The 20,568-nt window shown below is 71.9% G+C and overlaps 1 protein-coding gene across 4 annotated transcripts; it reads right to left on the reverse strand.

The window, feature by feature from the left end:
* Positions 1-912: 912 nt before the first annotated feature.
* On the reverse strand, positions 913-19,925 carry RRP8 (ribosomal RNA processing 8). 4 transcript variants are annotated; one of them, XM_080362729.1, is made up of 16 exons: positions 19,617-19,925; positions 19,416-19,545; positions 19,054-19,160; positions 18,426-18,522; positions 14,330-14,497; positions 8,933-9,223; positions 7,632-7,714; positions 7,190-7,328; positions 6,516-6,650; positions 6,308-6,431; positions 6,056-6,192; positions 4,560-4,673; positions 4,037-4,218; positions 3,262-3,487; positions 1,799-2,009; positions 913-1,436 (listed from the first exon to the last, which is right to left on the reverse strand). In XM_080362729.1, the coding sequence occupies exons 1-16, from the start codon at positions 19,808-19,810 to the stop codon at positions 1,168-1,170; spliced, it is 2,607 nt and encodes an 868-aa protein (XP_080218855.1). In that variant the 5' UTR covers positions 19,811-19,925; the 3' UTR covers positions 913-1,167. The 4 variants fall into 4 exon arrangements, with proteins under 4 accessions (XP_080218855.1, XP_080218856.1, XP_080218857.1 ...); XM_080362730.1 differs by lacking the exon at positions 19,617-19,925 and having other exon boundaries at positions 19,054-19,147; positions 19,416-19,537; XM_080362731.1 differs by lacking the exons at positions 18,426-18,522; positions 19,054-19,160; positions 19,416-19,545; positions 19,617-19,925 and adding an exon at positions 17,162-17,304.
* Between the last annotated feature and the right edge of the window lie 643 nt (positions 19,926-20,568).

The following is a 20,568-nucleotide window of genomic DNA, read 5'->3' on the forward strand; positions in this document are numbered from 1 at the left end:
ACGTGCAGGACCTGGCACTTGGCCTCGTTCAACCTTGTAAAAATGGCCTCGGCCCCTTGATCCATCCCGCCCAGAACCCTCTGTACGTCCATCCTGCCCAGCCCCCTCTGTACGCCCTTCCTGCCCAGACCCCTCTGTACGTCCTTCCCACCCAGACCCCTCTGTGCGTCCATCCCGCCCAGACCCCTCTGTGCGTCCATCCCGCCCCCAGCAGCTCAGCACTCCCACCCGACCCGCTGTCACCTGCCGCCTCATTCAGGGTGAGTTGTCCCTGCGCTCGCACTCGGCCCCTCGCGCCATGGCCAGTGTGCTGCGCCGCCCGAAACGCAGAGCGGGGGCACGGCCGCGGGACGGCGGGCAGGGGGCACCCCAGATCGGGACACGAGTGCGCGGGACGAGCGGGTCCCGGGGCCGGAGGTTCTGGGGACGGCTGCGCGCTCCCCCCTCTGCCTGCAGCCCATGGGCTGCACCGCGCCGCAGCGGCTCCCACGGGGGCAGCGCAGGGACTGCGGGGGGCAGCTCAGGCACTGCAGAGGTGCAGCTCAGGGACTGCGGGGGCAGCTCAGGCACTGCAGAGGTGCAGCTCAGGGACTGCGGGGGCAGCTCAGGGACTGCGGGGGGGCAGCTCAGGGACTGTGGAGGGCAGTGCAGGGACTGTGGAGGGCAGTGCAGGGACTGCAGGGGCAGCTCAGGGACTGCAGGGGCAGCTCAGGGACTGCGGGGGGCAGCTCAGGGACTGCGGGGGCAGCTCAGGGACTGCGAGGGGCAGCTCAGGAACTGCAGGGGCAGCTCAGGGACTGCGGGGGGGCAGCTCAGGGACTGCAGGGGCAGCTCAGGGACTGCGGAGGGGCAGCTCAGGGACTGCGGGGGGGCAGCTCAGGGACTGCGGGGGCAGCTCAGGGACTGCGGGGGTACAGTGCATGGACTGCGGGGGTGCAGCTCGGGGACCGCAGAAGCAGGCCCCAGGTACAGAAATAAATGTCTCTATTAGTGTACAAAACATGCTCAGCAGCGCCGGCCGGCGCCTCCCCGCGGGGAGCCCACACGTATATAAATAAGGCCCGGACAGCCGCAAGCGGTATTTACAGCCGGGGGCGGCTGCGGGGCCAGCCCCACACGCGCAGCCGCCCGCCCGGCCCGCGGGACCCGCGCCCGGCCCCGCCGGGCTCACTTCAGGTCCACGTCGAAGTCCAGCACCAGCAGCTTGGTCTCCTCCGTGCCGTTGCGGCTGCCCACGGCGCACACCAGCTTGGTGTTGGAGGCGCGGATGCGCCACACGACGCCCCCGCTGCCCCCGCTCTCCAGCGCCACCAGGTTGCGCACAAACTCGCCCGTCTTGAGGTCCCAGAGCTTGACGGTGCCGTCGTCGGAGCTGGTCACCACGAACTTGGAGCTGAACTGCAGGCAGGTCACGGCGCTCTGGTGCTTGCTGGGCCCTGCAAGGGGGGCTCCGTCAGCCCCGCGCCCCCGCAGCCCGCTCAGGAGCGCCCACCGCGGGGAACACCTGCCCCGCGACAGCACATCTGTCCCACACCGCCACATCTGGTGGCAGCGACCAGCCCTGCTCCGGCCCCGCCACATCTGCCCCGCGACCCCATTTCTGCCCTGCGCTCCCACATCTGGCTGCAGCAACCAGCCCTGCTCTGGCACCGCCACATCTGCCCTGCGACCCCACATCTGCACCGCACCCCCACATCTGCACCACACCAACCCATCTGCCCCACGCTGCCACATCTGCCCTGCGTCCCCACATGTGGCTGCAGCGACCAGCCCCGCTCCGGCGCCGCCCCGCGCTCACCCTGCAGCGTCTGCAGGCACTGCCCCGTCTTGATGTCCCAGATCTTGACGGTGGAGTCGGCGTTGCCGGACACGAGGATGTTGTCCCGCAGCTCCATGCCGCTGGTGAGCGACTGGTGCCCCATGAGCGTGTGCAGGCAGTTCCCGCTCTCCACGTCCCACACGCGGATCGACGTGTCCAGGGAGCCGCTCACGATGTGGGTCCCGTCGAACTGCGGAGACACGGACCAGCGCCCGCGGCACGTGAGAGATCACCGAACCACCACAGAGCAGCGCCCGCGGCACGTGAGAGACCAAACTGGTATGGACCAGCGCCCATGGCACATGTGAGACCACCGAACCACCGCAGACCAGCGCCCATGGCACATGTGAGACCACCGAACCACCACAGAGCAGCACCCATGGCACATGAGAGACCACTGAATGGCCACAGCCGCTGCACAGCCCCGATGAGATCCGTCATTCTCAACGGGCAGCTGGTGGCTCGTGGCACCGGCCGTGCCCGCTGTCCCTGTCCCACGTGCACGCGGGGCAGACAGTCGCATCCTGCCCACGCGGGGCGGTGAGCTCATCCCCCCGGCGATGCAGGAAACAGGGTCCTGAACACACAGAACCTTCTGGGCCGGGTTGTGACGCCCAGAGCCCGGCCGGCCGGGCTGCAAACGGGGACCCCGAGAGTGGGGTGAGCTGGAGCAGCGCGACGGCGAGCGGAGCCGCCGCACACACCGCGGCCAGAGCGACCCGGCCTAACCCGGGGAGAGGGACCTGGCCTAACCCGGGGAGAGGGAGCCCAGCCTAACCCGGGGAGAGGGAGCCGGCCTAACCCGGGGAGAGGGACCCGGCCTAACCCAGGGACAGGGAGCCCAGCCTAACACTGGGCAGAGGGAGCCCAGCCTAACCTGGGGGACAGGGAGCCCGGCCTAACCCGGGGACAGGGAGCCCGGCCTAACACAGGGGAGAGGGAGCCCGGCCTAACCCGGGGGACAGGGACCCGGCCTAACCTGGGGAGAGGGAGCCCGGCCTAACCCGGGGGACAGGGAGCCTGGCCTAACCCGGGGAGAGGGAACCCGGCCTAACCCAGGGGAGAGGGAGCCCGGCCTAACCTGGGGGAGACTGAGTCCCGGCCTCAGCCGGGTGTGTGTTCCTCCACTGCGTGTGCGTGTCCCTGCGATGTGCGCGCGGGTCCCAGACAGTCTGTGTGTCCCACCCGGTCTGTGTCCCCTGCATGGTCCGTGTGTCCCCCACATGGTCAGTGTGTCCTCGTGGTGCGTGTGTCCCCTGTGCAGTCCATGTGTCCCCGTGATCCGTGTGTCCCCTGTGTGGTCCGTGTGTCCCTGTGGTCCATGTGTCCCCTGTGTGGTCCGTGTGTCCCCACGGTCCGTGTGTCCCCTGTGTGGTCCGTGTGTCCCCTGTGCGGTCCATGTGTCCCCTGTGCGGGCGGGCGGAAGGGCAGCCGGGCCTCACCTGCAGGGAGTAGACGCGGTTCGTGTGCCCCTGCAGCGTGTGCGTGCAGCTCTCGCTCTCGGGGTCCCACACCTTCACCGTGTAGTCGTAGGCGCCGCTCACCACCTTGTGCCCGTCGTACTGCACGCAGCGCACGGCGGCCACGTGCCCCATCAGCACGTGCAGGCACTGCCCCGTCTCGATGTCCCAGAGGCGCAGGGTGGCGTCCCGGGAGCCGCTCACGACCCTGCGGGCGAGGACGCGCTCGGAGCCCGTCGCGCGACCGCGGACACGCGAGCTGCCCGGGGCGGCCCCGGCCCGTTGTCCCGGGTCACCGTCCCACACAGCATCGCACACGTCACCCACACAGCGCGGAGCCCGAGCGCCGGCAGCGCTGCGCCGTCACCCGCCCCGACCACAGAACCACAGGTTGTGCTGAGGGACCGTCCCAGCCCCCAGCCCCCCTGCCATGGCAGCGACCGTCACAGCTCAGGGTGCTCAGACCCCATCCAGCCTGGCCTGGGATGTCTCAGGGATGGTTCAGCCACCACCTCTCTGGGAACCTGGGCCAGGCTCTCACCACCCTCAGGGCAACAATTCCTTATATCCAGCCTGAATCTCCCTCCTTTAGTTTAACCCATCACCCCTTGTCCTGTCACAACAGGCCCTGCTCAAAATCTGTCCCCATCTTTCTTATTGCCCCTTTTAAATCCCGCCACAGACAGGCCAGGCCCCCAACCCTTCGACACCCCCCGTGCCCGCTGCGGGACCGGAGCACCCCGGCCCGCGCCCGTACCTGTTCCCGTGCAGGTGCATGCAGCGCACCGTGGACGTGTGCCCGTACAGCGTGTGCACGCACTCGCCCGTGTCCGCGTTCCACACTTTGAGCGTCCGGTCCGTGGAGCCGCTGATGACGACGCTGTCCCTCATCTGGGACGACCACACGCCGCCCGTGTGTCCCACCAGCGTCTGCACGCACTGCGCGGACAGGGCCGAGACGCTGGCTCGGGAGGGGCCGGCGCGGACGGGGACGAGGACGAGCCCGCGCGGGACCCGCGAGGGTCGCCAGCCCATCCCCCCGGGACAGACGCAGCCCCAGCAGCGCCCCCGTCACCATGAGCACCTGCTCTTCCGAGCCCTGTGGAGCTTCTGCCCTCCCGCAGCGTGAAAACACTCGTGGCAGAGCCCCGCTTGCCTGTCACCGCACACCCGCAGCGCCTCCCACCCTCCCGCAGCCACGGCCCGCCGGGCCCCCCGGCGCCAGCACCACCCCCGGCGCCAGCACCACCCCCGGCCGCGGACGGACGGCGGCCCCTCACCTCGCCGGTGACCGCCGACCACACCTTGAGCGTGTTGTCGTCGGAGCCGCTGACGATGCGGTTGCCGCAGAACTGCAGGCAGGTGATGACGTGGTCGTCGTGCCCCTTCAGCACCTGCGCGGGACAACAGGAGCGCGGAGGGAGGCGGCGGCGCCCAGAGCCCCGGAGCCGCGGGGAGGCAGAGGCACGGACAGACGGTCCCTGTCACCCTGTCACCTCCTTGCTGCTTCTCCGCGGGGCCGCAGCTGCCGGGGGAGCTGCTGGGGGACAGTGCACTGCACGGGGCCCCGGAACACGGACGGACCCTTGTGGCGGTTAAGGCCGCTCAAGCTGTCGAGCTCAGGGGCCGGGACCCGCCGAGCGTGCGCGGCCCCCACGGAGCAGGCGGGGCCGGGATCCGCTCACCTGCCCCGCGCGGCCCCCGCGGCCCCAGGCGGGACAGACCCGACCCGGGACTCTGCACCGGGACTCTGCACCGGGACTCTGCACCGGGACTCTGCACCGGGACTCCGCACCTGTCCGGCCGGGCTGAGCCCGCGGGGCCCGCTCCTGGGGCCACGGCCGCTGCGGGACGAGCTGCAGGGACAGACCCCCCGCACGGGACCCGGGACCCCGCCTGTGCCGCGGAGCCGCAGCCTCGCTGGGCGGCAGCACCGGAGCCGTGGGAGAGCCCCGAGCTGTGCGGAACCAGAACAGGAGCTGGAGCCGCAGGAGAGTCCCGAGCTGTGCGGAACCAGAACAGGAGCTGGAGCCGCGGGAGAGCCCCGAGCTGTGCGGGACCTGAACAGGAGCTGGAGCTGCGGGAGAGCCCCGAGCTGTGCAGGACCTGAACAGGAGCTGGAGCCGCGGGAGAGCCCCGAGCTGTGCGGGACCTGAACAGGAGCTGGAGCCGCGGGAGAGCCCCGAGCTGTGCGGAACCAGAACAGGAGCTGGAGCTGCGGGAGAGCCCCGAGCTGTGCGGGACCTGAACAGGAGCTGGAGCCGCGGGAGAGCCCCGAGCTGTGCGGGACCTGAACAGGAGCCGGAGCCACAGGAGAGCCCCGAGCAGGAGCTGGAGCCGCGGGAGAGCCCCGAGCTGTGCGGGACCTGAACAGGAGCTGGAGCCACAGGAGAGCCCCGAGCTGTGCGGGACCTGAACAGGAGCTGGAGCCGCGGGAGAGCCCCGAGCTGTGCGGGACCTGAACAGGAGCCGGAGCCGCGGGAGAGCCCCGAGCTGTGCGGGACCTGAACAGGAGCTGGAGCCGCGGGAGAGCCCCGAGCTGCGCGGGACCTGGAGCAGGAGCCGCAGGAGCACAGCTGCAGGGCCTCGAACTCCCGTGTTGCCGGTGGCCGTGCCTGGCCTGTGCTCCTGCAGAGGGGCCACACGCGCCAGGCTCTTCCTGAGGCTCTTCCAGAATTCTCGGTGGCCGTGGGTATTCTCTGCCACCCTCCCTGCCCAGCCGCCTCCCCGCCGCAGCGCCCGAGCGCGTCCCCACGGGGACTCCTCAAGCACCCACCTTGGGGGCCTTGAGCTCCCCGCTGCGCCAGTTCATGTCGATCTTGTGCTGCCGCATGAAGGCGAACTTCCAGGGGCTGTACATGAAGCCGGGGCTCAGCAGGCGCCGCTTCCGCAGGTTCAAGGGCTCCTCGATGCCTGCGGGAGGGGACGCAGCGGGTGCCCAGCAGCACACAGCGGCGCGTGCCCGTGCGCACCGGCTGCGCGGTGCCGCCGCCGCCCCGGCCGCAGCGCGCCGCAGGCAGGGTCTTACCCTCCTCGCGGCACTTCTCCCGCCACAGCAGGTTGTCCTCGGCCAGCACGCGCCAGTAGCGGCAGGTCTGCGCCGCGCGCAGCAGGTCCCGCGGCTCCAGGAACGACAGCACGTAGAGCGCGAGCTGCGGGAGGGGCGCAGTCGCACGGGCACGGCGGCTCGAGGCGGGTCCCCGGAGCCGGTGCCGGCCCGTCCCCAGCCCGCTCACCTCCTTGGGCAGCAGGGAGATGAAATCCCGCTGGAACTGCGGCTCAATGACCTGCATCATGTACTTGATCTGCGAGGGCTCGCAGCGATCAATGAGCTCGTCCAGAGCCAGCAGCTTCTCCGGGCCGCTCCACCGCTGGGGATGGGGACAGGGACACGTCACGACACTCACACACGCGACGGGCCCGCGCAGGCTCCCGCTGCTCCGCACAGCGCCCGGCCCCCACCCCAGCTCCCGGCCCTTGTCCCAGCCCCTGTCCCCCACTCCGGCCCTTGTCTTCTGTCCCCTATCCTGGCCCTTGTCCCCCACCCCAGCCTCTGTCCCTTGTCCAGCCCCTGTCCCCTGTCCCAGCCCATGTCTCCTGTCCCAGCCCCTGTCCCCTGTCCCAGCCCGGCCCTCAGACACCAGCCAGCCCAGCTCGACGCGCTGGCCGGGCCCCGATGGCCCCGGATCTGCACAGAGCAGCCATGGGGCACAGCTGGGAGCTCCGTGAGTCACCCGGAGGGGACACGGTGCCGTGCGGCGGGACACAACGCAGCGCCCCTCTGGGCCCAGGGCCAGCGCCCACCCGTGCTCCCGGCCCGGGGCCGGGCACCCACCGGAACCCCACGCAGGACCCAACCCTGCCCGCCCGGCCCCGCGCCCCGTGAACCCCGCGAGGCGGCCAAGCCCACCTGGAAGGTGCGGAGCCAGTCCTGCAGCTCGGGTGGCGGCAGCACCGCGGGGATGCGGCGCCGGCGCGCCGGCCCGGCCTTGGCGTTGCGCAGGTCCCCGAAGGTGGTGGTGGGGCTGGGCGTGCAGGGACCCAGTGTCCTGGACGGGCACACACACAACGCCGAGGTGAGACGCTCCGGCGCCGCGGCCGGGCAGCGCAGGGACCCGAGTCCCCGCGAGCCACCCGCCGCCGGGCTCCCAGCGCACCGCCCGTCCCATCCCCGCGGGACGCGTCACCCCCCGCCCCTCCGCACACACGGGCTGGCGGAGGCTGGAGGCACCGCCGGAGCTCGGCTGGTCCCACCCCCCGCAGGGTCACCCAGACGGCGTTGGAGATGCCCAGGGACGGGGCTGGCGGGAAGGGTCCGGCCCCGCGGCTCCTCGGCTCAGCACCCGGCTCACCTGCTGAACTCGGAGCCCTTGCACAGCTTCTTCCCCGGGGACAGGGCCCGGCCGTCCGGGCCGTTCTCCGACTTGCGCTTCATCTGCGAGACAGGCGGTGACGGCAGCGGGAGCGCGGCCCGGTGCCCCCGCCGCCTCTGCCGGAGCCGCAGCGGCAGCGCCGGCCCCGCAGGGACCCGCACGGCGAGCTGCAGCCCCCAGAGCCCCAGCACCGCAGCTTGAGACCCTCAGGATCGCTGGATCCAACCATGGCCCACCCTGCCCCCAGCGCTGAACCGTGCCCCTAAGGGAAAGGGAACTGGGTCCTTCAAGGGGAACGTCAGACCTGACGAGAGAACGGCAGCAACGGCTGCACCCGGACCAAAGCGGGGCTGAGCAAACCCACGGAACGTGAGCTCACACTGAACCCTTGTCACACAGACCCACGGGAGCAGGGACCCCAGGGAACAGCGGACCCCAGCCCACATGGGGATCCCGGCACAAAGTTCTGCAGCTGGGCGCTGGAGCTGCCAGCACGGAGAGCTGTGCCAGGACACGTGGCCGTGCGGACCGTCCCCACGGGGCTGCACCGCAGGACCTGCATCCCCGGCCCGTGCAGAGCCGCGGGGCTGCCAGCAGCGCAGGGTGGCTGCTGGAGCCGGGGCGGCTGCTGGAGCCGGGGCTCCTTCCCCCAGCCCCGTGCAGAGCCGCGGGGCTGCCGGCAGCACGGGGCGGCTGATGGAGCCGGGGCTCCTTCCCCCAGCCCCGTGCAGAGCCGCGGGGCTGCCAGCAGCGCGGGGCAGCTGATGGAGCCAGGGCGGCTGATGGAGCCAGGGCTCCTTCCCTCAGCCCCGCGCGCAGCACCCGCAGCACCCGCCGCAGCCCATGCTCAGGGCTCCTCGCGCAGCGCTCACGAACACCCCAGCCCCTGCCCGGCCCCGGCGCTGCTGCCGCTGCAGCTCAGGCTCCGCAGGACACGGGGACCCCGGTGGCGCACGGGGCGGCTCCGTGGGGATGGGGACAGCCAGCGGTGCTGGGACAGGCTGTGGCGGTGCCTCCTTCCCGGCAGCCGGGCAGGCCCAGGGCTGCCCAGCACCGCCTGCAGCGCGGAGCCCGCGGCGCCCGGCCCGCGCCCCCCGGCAGGCCCTGGAGGGTCTGCAGCAGCAGCCGCAGCCCGGCACGCCCCGCCCGCCTGCCCTGGCGCTGCAGCGGGTGCCGGAAGGCTCTGAGGCCGCCAGGCACCAGGACGGGCCCGCAGGACGTGTGCCCGCGTCGGCTACCGCAACGTGGCCCCCCCGGGACGCAGCGCTCGCGTCGCTCACCTTGGGCCGCACATGGCGGAGCAGCGCCCCGTCCTCCGTGCGCTGCAGGTAGTCGATCCAGCGCTCCCCGATGGTGTAGTAGAAGTAGACGTTGCTGCTGTCCTCCCCGTCCTCGCTGCACCAGCTCTCCTCTTCCTCCTCGTCGTCCTCCTCCTCCTGCTCCCCGCAGACCGTGGAGCTGACGGGCTCCGGCGCCCCTCGCCCGCCGGAGCCATCGCCCCCCGGGCCCGGGCTGCCCTTCCCGGGGCGCTCCGGCTCCCAGGGGCCCGGCGTGTCCTGCTCGGCCACCGCCTGCGACACAGCGAGAGGCGGGTCAGGGCCGTCTGTCCGTCTGTCTGTCCGTTTGTCTGTCTGTCCATCTGTCTGCTGCCACCCTGTGCCTGGCTCTCGGGGTGCTCCCGGCTGGGGGACACGCTGGGGACCGGAGGGGACACACTGGGGAGCTGGAGGAACACATGGGGGAGCTGGGGGGACACACTGGGGGACACACAGGGGAGTTGGGGGGACACGCTGGGGGACACGCTGGGGAGTTGGGGGGACGCGCTGGGGACACGCTGGGGCTGCCAGGCAGAGCAGTGGCCCAGGAGCAGACGGGCTCGTCTGTGCAGCATGGGGGTGACGAGCTACAGACGGGCAGGGGCGCCAGGTCACCAAGAGCGGGGCTCTCTGGGGTCACCAAGAGCGGGGCTGTCTGGGGTCACCAAGAGCAGGGCTGTCTGGGGTCACCAAGAGCGGGGCTGTCTGGGGTCACCAAGGCCGGGGCTCCCTGGGGTCACCAAGGCCGGGGCTCTCTGGGGTCACCAAGGCCGGGGCTGTCCGGGGTCACCAAGAGCGGGGCTCTCTGGGGTCACCAAGAGCGGGGCTCTCTGGGGTCACCAAGAGCGGGGCTCTCTGGGGTCACCAAGAGCAGGGCTGTCCGGGGTCACCAAGAGCGGGACTGTCTGGGGTCACCAAGAGCGGGGCTCTCTGGGGTCACCAAGAGCGGCGCTCTCTGGGGTCACCAAGAGCAGGGCTGTCCGGGGTCACCAAGAGCGGGGCTCGCTGGGGTCACCAAGAGCGGGGCTCTCTGGGGTCACCAAGAGCAGGGCTGTCCGGGGTCACCAAGAGCAGGGCTCCCTGGGGTCACCAAGAGCGGGGCTCTCTGGGGTCACCAAGAGCAGGGCTGTCCGGGGTCACCAAGAGCGGGGCTCTCTGGGGTCACCAAGAGCGGGGCTCTCTGGGGTCACCAAGAGCAGGGGTCTCTGGGGTCACCAAGAGCGGGGCTCGCTGGGGTCACCAAGAGCGGGGCTCGCTGGGGTCACCAAGAGCGGGACTGTCTGGGGTCACCAAGAGCGGGGCTGTCTGGGGTCACCAAGGCCGGGGCTCCCTGGGGTCACCAAGGCCGGGGCTCCCTGGGGTCACCAAGGCCGGGGCTCTCTGGGGTCACCAAGGCCGGGGCTCTCTGGGGTCACCAAGGCCGGGGCTCTCTGGGGTCACCAAGAGCGAGGCTCTCTGGGGTCACCAAGAGCAGGGCTCTCTGGAGTCATCAAGAGCAGGGCTCCCTGGGGTCACCAAGGCCGGGGCTCCCTGGGGTCACCAAGGCCGGGGCTCCCTGGGGTCACCAAGAGCAGGGCTGTCTGGGGTCACCAAGAGCAGGGGTCTCTGGGGTCACCAAGAGCGGGGCTCTCTGGGGTCACCAAGAGCAGGGCTGTCTGGGGTCACCAAGGCCGGGGCTCGCTGGGGTCACCAAGAGCGGGGCTCTCTGGGGTCACCAAGAGCGGGGCTCTCTGGGGTCACCAAGAGCAGGGCTGTCTGGGGTCACCAAGAGCAGGGGTCTCTGGGGTCACCAAGAGCGGGGCTCTCTGGGGTCACCGGCAGCCACGCTTGGCATCACGTGGTGACGCGTGACTTCCCAGCCCCGCTGCACGGCTCCGGCGCGGCCTCGGGCGGCTCCGCACCCAGCAGGAGCAGCGGCCACACGAGCAGCACCAGCTGCAGCGCCACGTCCCGGCGCAGGGACACCCCGGGCCGGCTGTCCCCCTGCGGGTGGCTGTGCTGGGCAGGACCCCGTGCCGGAGCGGGGGCGCCGGCCGCGCTCCAACCAGCGCCCAGCCAGCACCACCCGGTCACGGCTCCAGGGCTTGTCCCACACGCCCCCACGGTCCCTCCCCGGGAACAGCACGGCGAGCGACACCGGGAAACGATTTAAAGCAGCAGCAGCACGCAGTGATCGCCCGGAGGAAGCAGGAGCAGCAGCAGGAGCAGGAGCAGCAGCAGCCGCCACCCTGCGCCACACCAGGAGCCGTGTCCAACGCGCCGCGCGCGGCCCCGCCAGCAGCGCAGCGTCACCCGCGCTCAGCGCCCGCAGGGCAGCAGGGCAGCACGGCTCGGGCTGCGGGAGACACCGCGGGAACAAGGGGAGTGCGGTGGGTGCGTGAAACTGGGGAGGTGGCAGAAGCCTCTTCAGGCGGCCCGACGCGCGGCCGCGGCGCAGGACGGCGGGTCCGTGGCGGGCGGCGGGTCCGTGGCAGATGGCGGAGTCGTGGTTCAGGACGGCGGGGCCGTGGTGCAGGACGGCGGGGCCGTGGTGCAGGACAGCAGGGCCGTGGTGCAGGACGGCGGGGCCGTGCCCCGCGCCCGCTGACGAGACCCGCTGCCAACGGCCCTTTCAAAAGAGCTGCGTTTGCTCCCCGAAGCGCCGCAGTCAGAGCGCAGACACGCAGCAGACTGACCCACACGGCCGTGCTCGCACCGCTCAGCACCGCTCAGCACCACGGGCTCGGGTCCGCACCCAGCGGTCCCGGCCGCAGCGCCGGGGACGCCGCGGGGGTGCTGCTGGCCTTGTGCGCACCCAAACGCGCGTGCCAAAGGCGGCACTCGGCGCTTGCCTTATCCGCGGTGCGGAAGCAGACGGAACCTTTCCCGGTTACACCCTCAGGCTGACCCTCGGGCAGGTTGAAGAACAGGACAGGCGCCCGGCGTGACATGCGTCACTCGCTGCACTGGACACACACAGGCCAGGTGCGTTCAGCACAGGCGGAGCGGAGCTCAGCACCAGCGGGCAGAGCAGCGCCCGCCGGCACGGGGCTGCACCAGAGCAACCGCTGCACAGCCTGGAGCGGGCTCCGCGCTCGGACCTGGACGAACCGCGAGCAGGGAGGCAACACGACCCTGCGCTGATACTGCGACCCCCGCGACGACACCACGACCATGCGCTGATACCGCGACCCCCGCGCTGATTCCCCACACTGATACTGTGATCCCTGTGCTGATACTGTGATCCCTGTGCTGATACTGCGACCCCCGCGCTGATGCGTTCGGGTCTTGCAGAGCCCGACCCGCACTTGCGGCAGAACGGCTCAGCCCTGGGGATCCGCTCAACCTCCTCCCTCAAACGACCCAGCCGCGCAGGAACGCTCTGCGGCAGAAGCAGAGGGAGAGGGGCTGGTCACAGCGCGGCCAGGGCCGGGTTCATCTGCGCTCGGAAACCAGCACGCGCTCGGAAACCAGCTGAGCACCGGCCCGGGACCCCCAGCACAGCAGAATGGTCACCCCGTCACAGCACCCAGTGAGACTGGTCACCCAGTCAACGCCGGTCACCCAGTCACACCGGTCACCCCGTCACAGCATCTGGTCAGTCACACTGGTCACCCTGTCACACTGCACAGTCAGTCATGCTGGTCACCCTGTTACATTACTCAGTCACACTGGACACCCCTTCACATCACCCAGTGAGAGCAGTCACCCCGTTGCACCACCCAGTCAGTCACACTGGTCACCCCATCACACCGCACAGTCAGTCACACGGGTCACCCCATTACATTACCCAGTCACGCTGGTCCCCGTGTCACAGCGCACAGTCAGTCACGCCGGTCACCCCGTTACACCACACGGTCAGTCAGTCACGCTGGTCCCCGTGTCACAGCGCACAGTCAGTCACGTCGGTCACCCCGTTACACCACACAGTCAGTCAGTCACGCTGGTCCCCGTGTCACAGCACACAGTCAGCCACATCGGTCACCCCGTTACACCGCACGGTCAGTCCGTCACGCTGGTCCCTGTGTCACAGCGCACAGTCAGTCACACCGGTCACTCCGTTACACCGCACGGTCAGTCCGTCACGCTGGTCCCCGTGTCACAGCGCACAGTCAGTCACACCGGTCACTCCGTTACACCGCACGGTCAGTCCGTCACGCTGGTCCCCGTGTCACAGCGCACAGTTAGTCGCACCGGTCACCCCGTTACACTGCACGGTCAGTCCGTCACGCTGGTCCCTGTGTCACAGCGCACAGTCAGTCGCACCGGTCACCCTGTTACACTGCACGGTCAGTCAGTCACGCTGGTCACCCTGTCACAGCGCATGGACACCCGGCTCGGGGTGCTGAGCCCTTCCCAGGCACCCCCCCGGCAGCCCGAACAGAAGCGGGCCAGGCGGCTCTGGTGGCAGCGAACGCGGGACGCGCTGCCGGGCGGGGGCAGCGCAGGCGCCGACACCCCCGTGGTGAAACTCTTCCCGCGCCAACCCCGCCCGCAGCCCTGTCCGCCCCCGCGCCGCCGCGGGACACGCTGGCCAGGGCCAAGCAGCACCGGCAGCGTCACGGCACTGTGTCCCGCAGCCGGGCAGGAGCGCGGCAGGACGCACGGACGTGCCCGCCGTGCTGCCGCCCCGGGGGAAGACGCTCTCTCCACGCCCCGTCCCGGTGGCAGTGACGAGCGAGTGGGACCTCCCCGCGGCCCCTGGAGCCCCACGCACCGGCACTGCCCCCGTCGGCACCGTCCCTGTCAGGGACGCCGGGGCAGAGGTGTCACAGAGCCAGGGAGTGCCAGGCCGGGCTCTGTGCTCGGGGACCCTGCAGCCCCGCGGGACACGGCAGCGCCGGCTCCGCGCTCGGGGACACCGCAGCCCCGCGGGACACGGCAGCGCCGGCTCTGTGCTCGGGGACACCGCGGGACACGGCAGCGTCAACGGGGCCGCACTGTCCCAGGCTCCCCCGCAGGACGGTCCCCGATGCGAGCTGCCACCGCCCAGGGACAGCAGGCAGGCCGCTGGCTGCGCGACCGGACACGGCGCTGCTGCGGCTGCGGTGGCAAAGCAGACGTGTCTCTGCCCCACAGAGCTCCTGCCCCTGCGCTGGCCACCGCCTGTCCCAGCGCACACCCTGCCCCTGTCCCTGCACAGACCCTGCCCCTGTCCCAGTGCAGACCCAGACCCTGTCCTTGCCCCTGTCCCTGTCCCAGCGCACACCCTGCCCCTGTCCCTGCACAGACCCAGACCCTGTCCCTGTCCCTGTCCCAGCACAGACCCAGACCCTGTCCCTGTCCCAGTGCAGACCCTGTCCCTGCCCCTGTTCCTGTCCCTGTCCCAGCGCAGACCCCCACCCCGCGCTGTCCCCCTGGCAGGGCAGCCGCCGTTCCCACCTGGGGCGCCGCAGCTTTGCCGTCCTGCGGAGCCGGGCTGGCCCTCGCAGCCTCCTCGCCGCTCGGCCTCCTCCTGCACGTCATGCGCTGGCTGTTCAGCTCCAGGATGCGGGTGGTGATGCCTTTGACGTGCAGAAGATCATCGAGCGAGCTGAAGCCCTTCAGTTCCTGCGGGAGGAGAAGCGAGAGTGGCCGTGCAGCCGGGACACCCGCGAGCAGCCCCGAAGCGGGACCGGGCGCAGTCCCTCCCGGGTCCTTCCTGGCCGCGGACCCACCCGCTCACAGCCCTCAGCTCCTCGGGGCCGGAGCTGCGCCAGACCTGTGTACAGCGAGTCCTGATCGCTCCCGTCCCGGGGACGGGGGTGCCTCCTGCCCAAAAAGCCCTTCCCACGCAATCGCTCCTGTGCCCACACTGCCCTGCCCTGAGCGAAACTGCGACGTCTGCGAGGAACAGCAACAGAGCTGCTCCGCACGCCGGCGGCAGCACCAGGCACAGGCGAGAGCTCAGAAAGGGAAAATGGCTCAGCTGAGCTGAGCTGAGACCTGGAGCTGAGACCCAGAGCCAAGTGGAGCTGAGACCCAGAGCCGAGGTGCAGAGCTAAGACCTGGAGCCGAGGTGCAGAGCTAAGACCTGGAGCCAAGACCTGGAGCCAAGCGGAGCTGAGACCCGGAGCCGACCTGAGACCCGGGACCCAGAGCTGAGCCGAGACCCGGAGCCAAGACCCAGAGCTGAGACCCAGAGCCGAGCTGAGACCTGGAGCCAAGACCCAGAGCTGAGACCCAGAGCCGAGCTGAGACCTGGAGCCAAGACCCGGAGCCGAGTCCCGGAGCCCAGCCGAGCCCTGGAGCGTTCCCTGCCCACGCGGTCGATCGGCCCCGTCTGCAGCTCGGGGATGGGAACAGCCCCGTGTCCTGCAGACACACGTGCGCGTGCAGGGCCCCCGCGGTCCTGCGAACAGGGGCCGGGCGCTGCCTGGAGCCGCAGTGGGACCCGCACGCACCCCGGGCGGCTCCCGCCACCCGCCCAAGGGGCCTCAACCCCACCGGGGGCACGATCCGGGAAAGCATCCCCCTTGTCCGGTCACGCAGGCGCCAGCGCCCAGACAAGGTTCCGACCGTTCTCCCAAATTCACCTGCGCTGTTTCAGGGCGCTCCTGCCGCTCCTCCCCTGCAAGCGGGTTTACCAAGCACAGCCCTACCGACAGGCCCCGTTTCCATGAGCCCGTCCTCACCTGTTCTGGGACCAGCAGTCTTTTGTTTAAACGGCTTTTACTCTTCCGGCCCACGGTGTTTACATTCCCGCTGTATTTATAGCGGTGACCCTGCCCCTCAGCCTCCTTTTCCAGGCCAAAAAAAGCCAAGCTCTCCTGGCCCGGCCTTGTCAAACCAGCCGTTCCCCGACTCCTCTGCGTCCCGCGCCCAACGCTGGAGCCCAGCCGGGACCTCACCAGCCCTCTGTGGCGCCAACGGCAGAAAGGTGGCACCAACACCCCTGTCGCTGCTAAAGCGCCACAGCAGACGCGGCCCGGATCGCGCTCACCTCCCTGGCCGGGTCACCCGGTGATGCAGACACGGCCGGGATCGCGCTCACCTCCCTGGCCGGGTCACCCGGTGATGCAGACACGGCCGGGATCGCGCTCACCTCCCTGGCCGGGTCACCCGGTGATGCAGACACATCCCGGGATCGCGCTCACCTCCCCGGCCGTGCCACCCGGTGATGCACACACATCCCGGGATCGCGCTCACCTCCCTGGCCGTGCCACCCGGTGATGCACACACATCCCGGGATTGCGCTCACCTCCCCGGCCGTGCCACCCAGTGATGCACACACATCCCGAGATCGCGCTCACCTCCCCGGCCGGGTCACCCGGTGATGCACACACATCCCGGGATCGCGCTCACCTCCCTGGCCGTGCCACCCGGTGATGCACACACATCCCGGGATCGCGCTCACCTCCCCGGCCGTGCCACCCGGTGATGCACACACATCCCAGGATTGCGCTCACCTCCCCGGCCGTGCCACCCGGTGATGCACACACATCCCGGGATCGCGCTCACCTCCCCGGCCGTGCCACCCGGTGATGCACACACATCCCGGGATCGCGCTCACCTCCTCGGCCGGGTCACCCGGTGATGCACACACATCCCAGGATTGCGCTCACCTCCCCGGCCGTGCCACCCGGTGATGCACACACATCCCGAGATCGCGCTCACCTCCCCGGCCGGGTCACCCGGTGACTACCGCACACCGGCCTCTCCGGCTGTCACGTCCCGATGACAGCTCGTCACCCAGCCCGGGAGCGGCGGCGTTCCAGCCCGCGGTGACCGCACCGGCTGCTCCTTCCTGCCCCACCGGGAACTCCTTTTCCTGCTCCCGGCAGCGCCCTCAGCCCGGGACTCGGGAGCCCGGGACTCGGGAGCCCGGGACTCGGGAGCCCGGGACTCGGGAGCCCGGGACTCGGCGGCCCGGGACACGGCGGCCCGGGAGCGCTGAGCCGCCGCAGAGCGCAGCCCCGACCGCCCGGCGGATCCCGGCGGGCCCGCCCCCGGCACCGCGGGAGGGCAAGCGGCTCCTCGGCCCGGCGCAGCGCCGGTGCCGGCGGGACAGCCCGGCTGCGGGACCCGAGGCGGCCGGCGCTGCCGGTGCCAGCCGGCCCGACCCCGCCCGCGGGGCCCGCGGGGCCCGCAGCGCAGGCCGCGGCCGCCCCAGGCGCGGCAGCACAGGCCGGCCCCGGGCACGGCGCCTCCCGCCCGGCGCCGCGCTCCCCCGGCCCCGCCGGGACCGCTCCCGCAGCGCCCCGCCGCCCCGCCCGGCGGCGCCGCCGCCCGCACCTCTCTCTTGCGCACGATGCCGCGGGCCCGGCGGCGGCCGATGCCGCTGAGCGCGCCCTCCAGCTCGGCCACGCCGGCGCGGTTGATGTCCAGCTTCCCCGCGCCGGGGCCCGGCCCGCCCGGCCCCGACATCCCGGCACGACCGCAGCAGGCCCGCGCGCACTGCGCACGCGCCGCCGGCCCCGCCCCGCGCCCCGCCCCAGGCCCCGCCCCCCGACACCGCAGCCGTGAGGAAACCGCCGCTTTATTGGGAACCGCGCCTGCGCGAGGCGGGGCCGAGGGGCGGGCCTGGCGCTCAGCCCCGCCCCCAGCGGCGCTTGTACAAACACGGCCGCAGGCGCGGCGCGGGGCCGAGGCCCGGCTGGGGGCGGGGCCGAGGGAGGGGCCTGGCGCTCAGCCCCGCCCCCAGCGGCGCTTGTACAAACACGGCCGCAGGCGCGGCGCGGGGCCGAGGCCCGGCTGGGGGCGGGGCCGAGGGAGGGGCCTGGCGCTCCGCCCCGCCCCCAGCGGCGCTTGTACAAACACAGCCGCAGGCGGGGCCGAGGCCAAGGGGCGGGGCCTGGCGCTCAGCCCCGCCCCCAGCAGCGCTTGTACAGGCAGGGCCGCAGGCGCGGGGCGGGGCCGAGGCCCGGCTGTGGGCGGGTCCCAGGGGCGGGGCCTGGCGCTCAGCCCCGCCCTCAGCGGCGCTTGTACAGGCAGGGCCGCAGGCGCAGCCCGGGCGCGGGGCGGCCCCGGGGGGCTCCGGTCTTGGCGAACTCCAGCAGGTAGAAGAAGGCGCTGGAGAGGTCCTGCGGAAGCACCGCCAGGGAGCTCCGGCCCCAGCACCACTGCCAACCCCAACCCTCCCACCTTCCCGGGGGCTCCAGGATCACTGACCCCCCCCAAACTCCAGCACCATGTCCCCTGGGTGGCCCCTGCTCCCCTACCCCAACTCATGCTCCTCATCTCCTGTGTGCTCTGAGTCCCAGAACCCAGATGGTCCCAGGTCCCCCAAAACCACACTTTCAAACCCCAGTACCACATACCCCACAGAGCCCAGTTCCCCCAGGCTCCATAAGAAATAAGTACCACAGCCCCATTGGCCCCAGGCCCCTCAGACCTCCCCCCAGACCTCAGCCCCACATCCCCGTGTGCCCCCACACACTGCCACCACCCCTGGGCGCAGTCCCCGCCAGCGCCCGGCCGCGCTGCCCGAGCCTCAGGGGCGCTCTGCGGACCAGGGGCTCCTAGGGCCCCCCAGCTCCGAGCAGGCTTGGGGACGCACCTTGGAGACGCTCTTGAAGCCCAGCTGAGCCATGGCGTTCACAAAGGTTCGGATGTCCTCAAAGCGGCTGGCCACCTCAGCCACCAGCAGCGTGCCCCTGCGGAACAGCGCAGCCCTGAGCGGCGGCACGGGCAGCTCCGGCGGCACAGCCCGGCAGCTCCGGCGGCACAGCCCACCGAGGCCGGCTCACCCCTCCCTGTGCACCCTGACATCTCCTGAACCCCCACCCAAAGGCCAGCCCGCCCCTCCCCGCGCACCCCGACACCTCCTGAACCCCCGCCCAAAGGCCAGCCCGCCCCTCCCCGCGCACCCCGACACCTCCTGAACCCCCGCCCAAAGGCCAGCCCGCCCCTCCCCGCACACCCCGACACCTCCTGAACCCCCGCCCAAAGGCCAGCCCGCCCCTCCCCGCATACCCCGACACCTCCTGAACCCCCACCCAAAGGCCAGCCCGCCCCTCCCTGCACACCCCGACACCTCCTGAACCCCCACCCAAAGGCCAGCCCGCCCCTCCCTGCGCACCCCAACACCTCCTGAACCCCCACCCAAAGGCCAGCCCGCCCCTCCTCGCGCACCCCGACACCTCCCGGCCCCCGCCCAGCACAGCCGGCCACATGTCTGTGCCTACCCGGGCTTCAGCACACGGTTGGCCTCTTCCAGGATCTCCTGCAGGTTGGTGCCCATCAGCGCCAGGCAGAACACCGCGACATCCACCGACTCGGCTGCCAAAGGCACCTGTCACACGCCAACCAGGACGCCCGCCCAGGAGCGGGAGGAGGATGGTGACGGGGCCAAGCGGCCCTTCCGCGTTCCCGCTCCCCAGGCCCTCGGGCTCAATGGCGCACCTTGTCCGGAGCCCACGGGTGGAGGTGCCCCAGTTCCCCAAACACACGCGTGCTCCCTCTGGCGCCCGGGATCCCCGACCGCACTCTCCTGTCCCCACGTTCAGCTCCCAGCCCGCAGCCTCGCAGCCTCGTCCCCCAGCCCCACCTTGGCCATGTCGCAGACGGTGACCAGCGGGCTGAGAGGCACCAGGTCGAAGCAGTGAACCTTGTTCTTGATGCTGCTCGCAATCTTGCAGTCACCGCACCCAAAATCTGCCACCACGAGCGAGGCCGGCCTGGCCGGGGGAGGGGAGCTCAGGACACCCCGCCGCTCACCCGCCGCGGCTGTCCCGGCCCGCCCGCTCACCGGCGCCGCAGGCAGCGGATGATGCGGCGCACGGGGTTCTCCGGCCAGCGCTCCACTTGCCGGGCGAAGCCGCGGTGGTAGATCTCGAAGGCCTCGGGGTCGCTCTGGAAGAGCCGCGCTGCGTCCCGGCTGCTGGACGTGTAGAGCTGCTGGTTGATGTAGCGGAACCGCGCGCCCAGCAGCCGCTCCTCCATCCGCGCCCGCAGCGCCGCCGACCGGCCCGAGCCCGCGCCGGGCAGCTCCGGCCCCGCGCGCCGCGCCCCGCCGGGTCCCGCCCGGGGCTGGGGCTCGTGCTGCGCCCGCCGCTTGTTCCCGCGCTGCCTCCTGCCCGGGCCCCGCGCCGGCTCCCCGGGCCGCAGCGCCGCGGGCTCCGCGCTCGGCCGGGGCGGCTCAGCCGGCGCGCCTGGGGGGGCCGAGAGGGACGTCAGGGCGGCCGGTCCGGCTCCCGCCGCGGCCCCAGCAGCCCCGGCCGGCCCCGCCGCAGGGCGGCAGCGGTACCTGCGTCCGGGCGCTGCCCGCTCCGCGGCGGCTCCCCGGGCCCGGCCGGGCGCCCCTCCGCCGCCGCCCGCTGCGCGCCGGCCCGCCTCCGCTTCCCGGGCCGCTTGCCGGGCTCGGCCGCGCTGTCTCCCGGCGGCCGCCGACGCCGCCTCCCCGCTGCCGCCGCGGGGCCCTGCGGAGGGCGGGGGGCCGGTCACCTCCGCCGCGCCCCGGAACCGGCCCGGCGCCCCGCGGCCCCGCGCGCACTCCTTACCGGCCGGCCCGGGCCCTGCGCCCCGGCGTTCCGCTGCCGTTCCGCGAACATGGCGCGGCGGCCGCGGGGCTGCCCGGGCCGGGAGCCGCAACGACGGCCGGCCCCGCCGCTACCCACGTGCGTCCCCCGGGCGCCCAGAGCGGCCGCGGCAGCACCCGCGGAAATAACGCCCCCTGCGGCCCGGAGGCCGAGCAGCCCGGC

Source organism: Nesoenas mayeri (genome assembly GCF_963082525.1).
Source record: "Nesoenas mayeri genome assembly, chromosome: 1".
NCBI classification, from domain to species: domain Eukaryota; kingdom Metazoa; phylum Chordata; class Aves; order Columbiformes; family Columbidae; genus Nesoenas; species Nesoenas mayeri.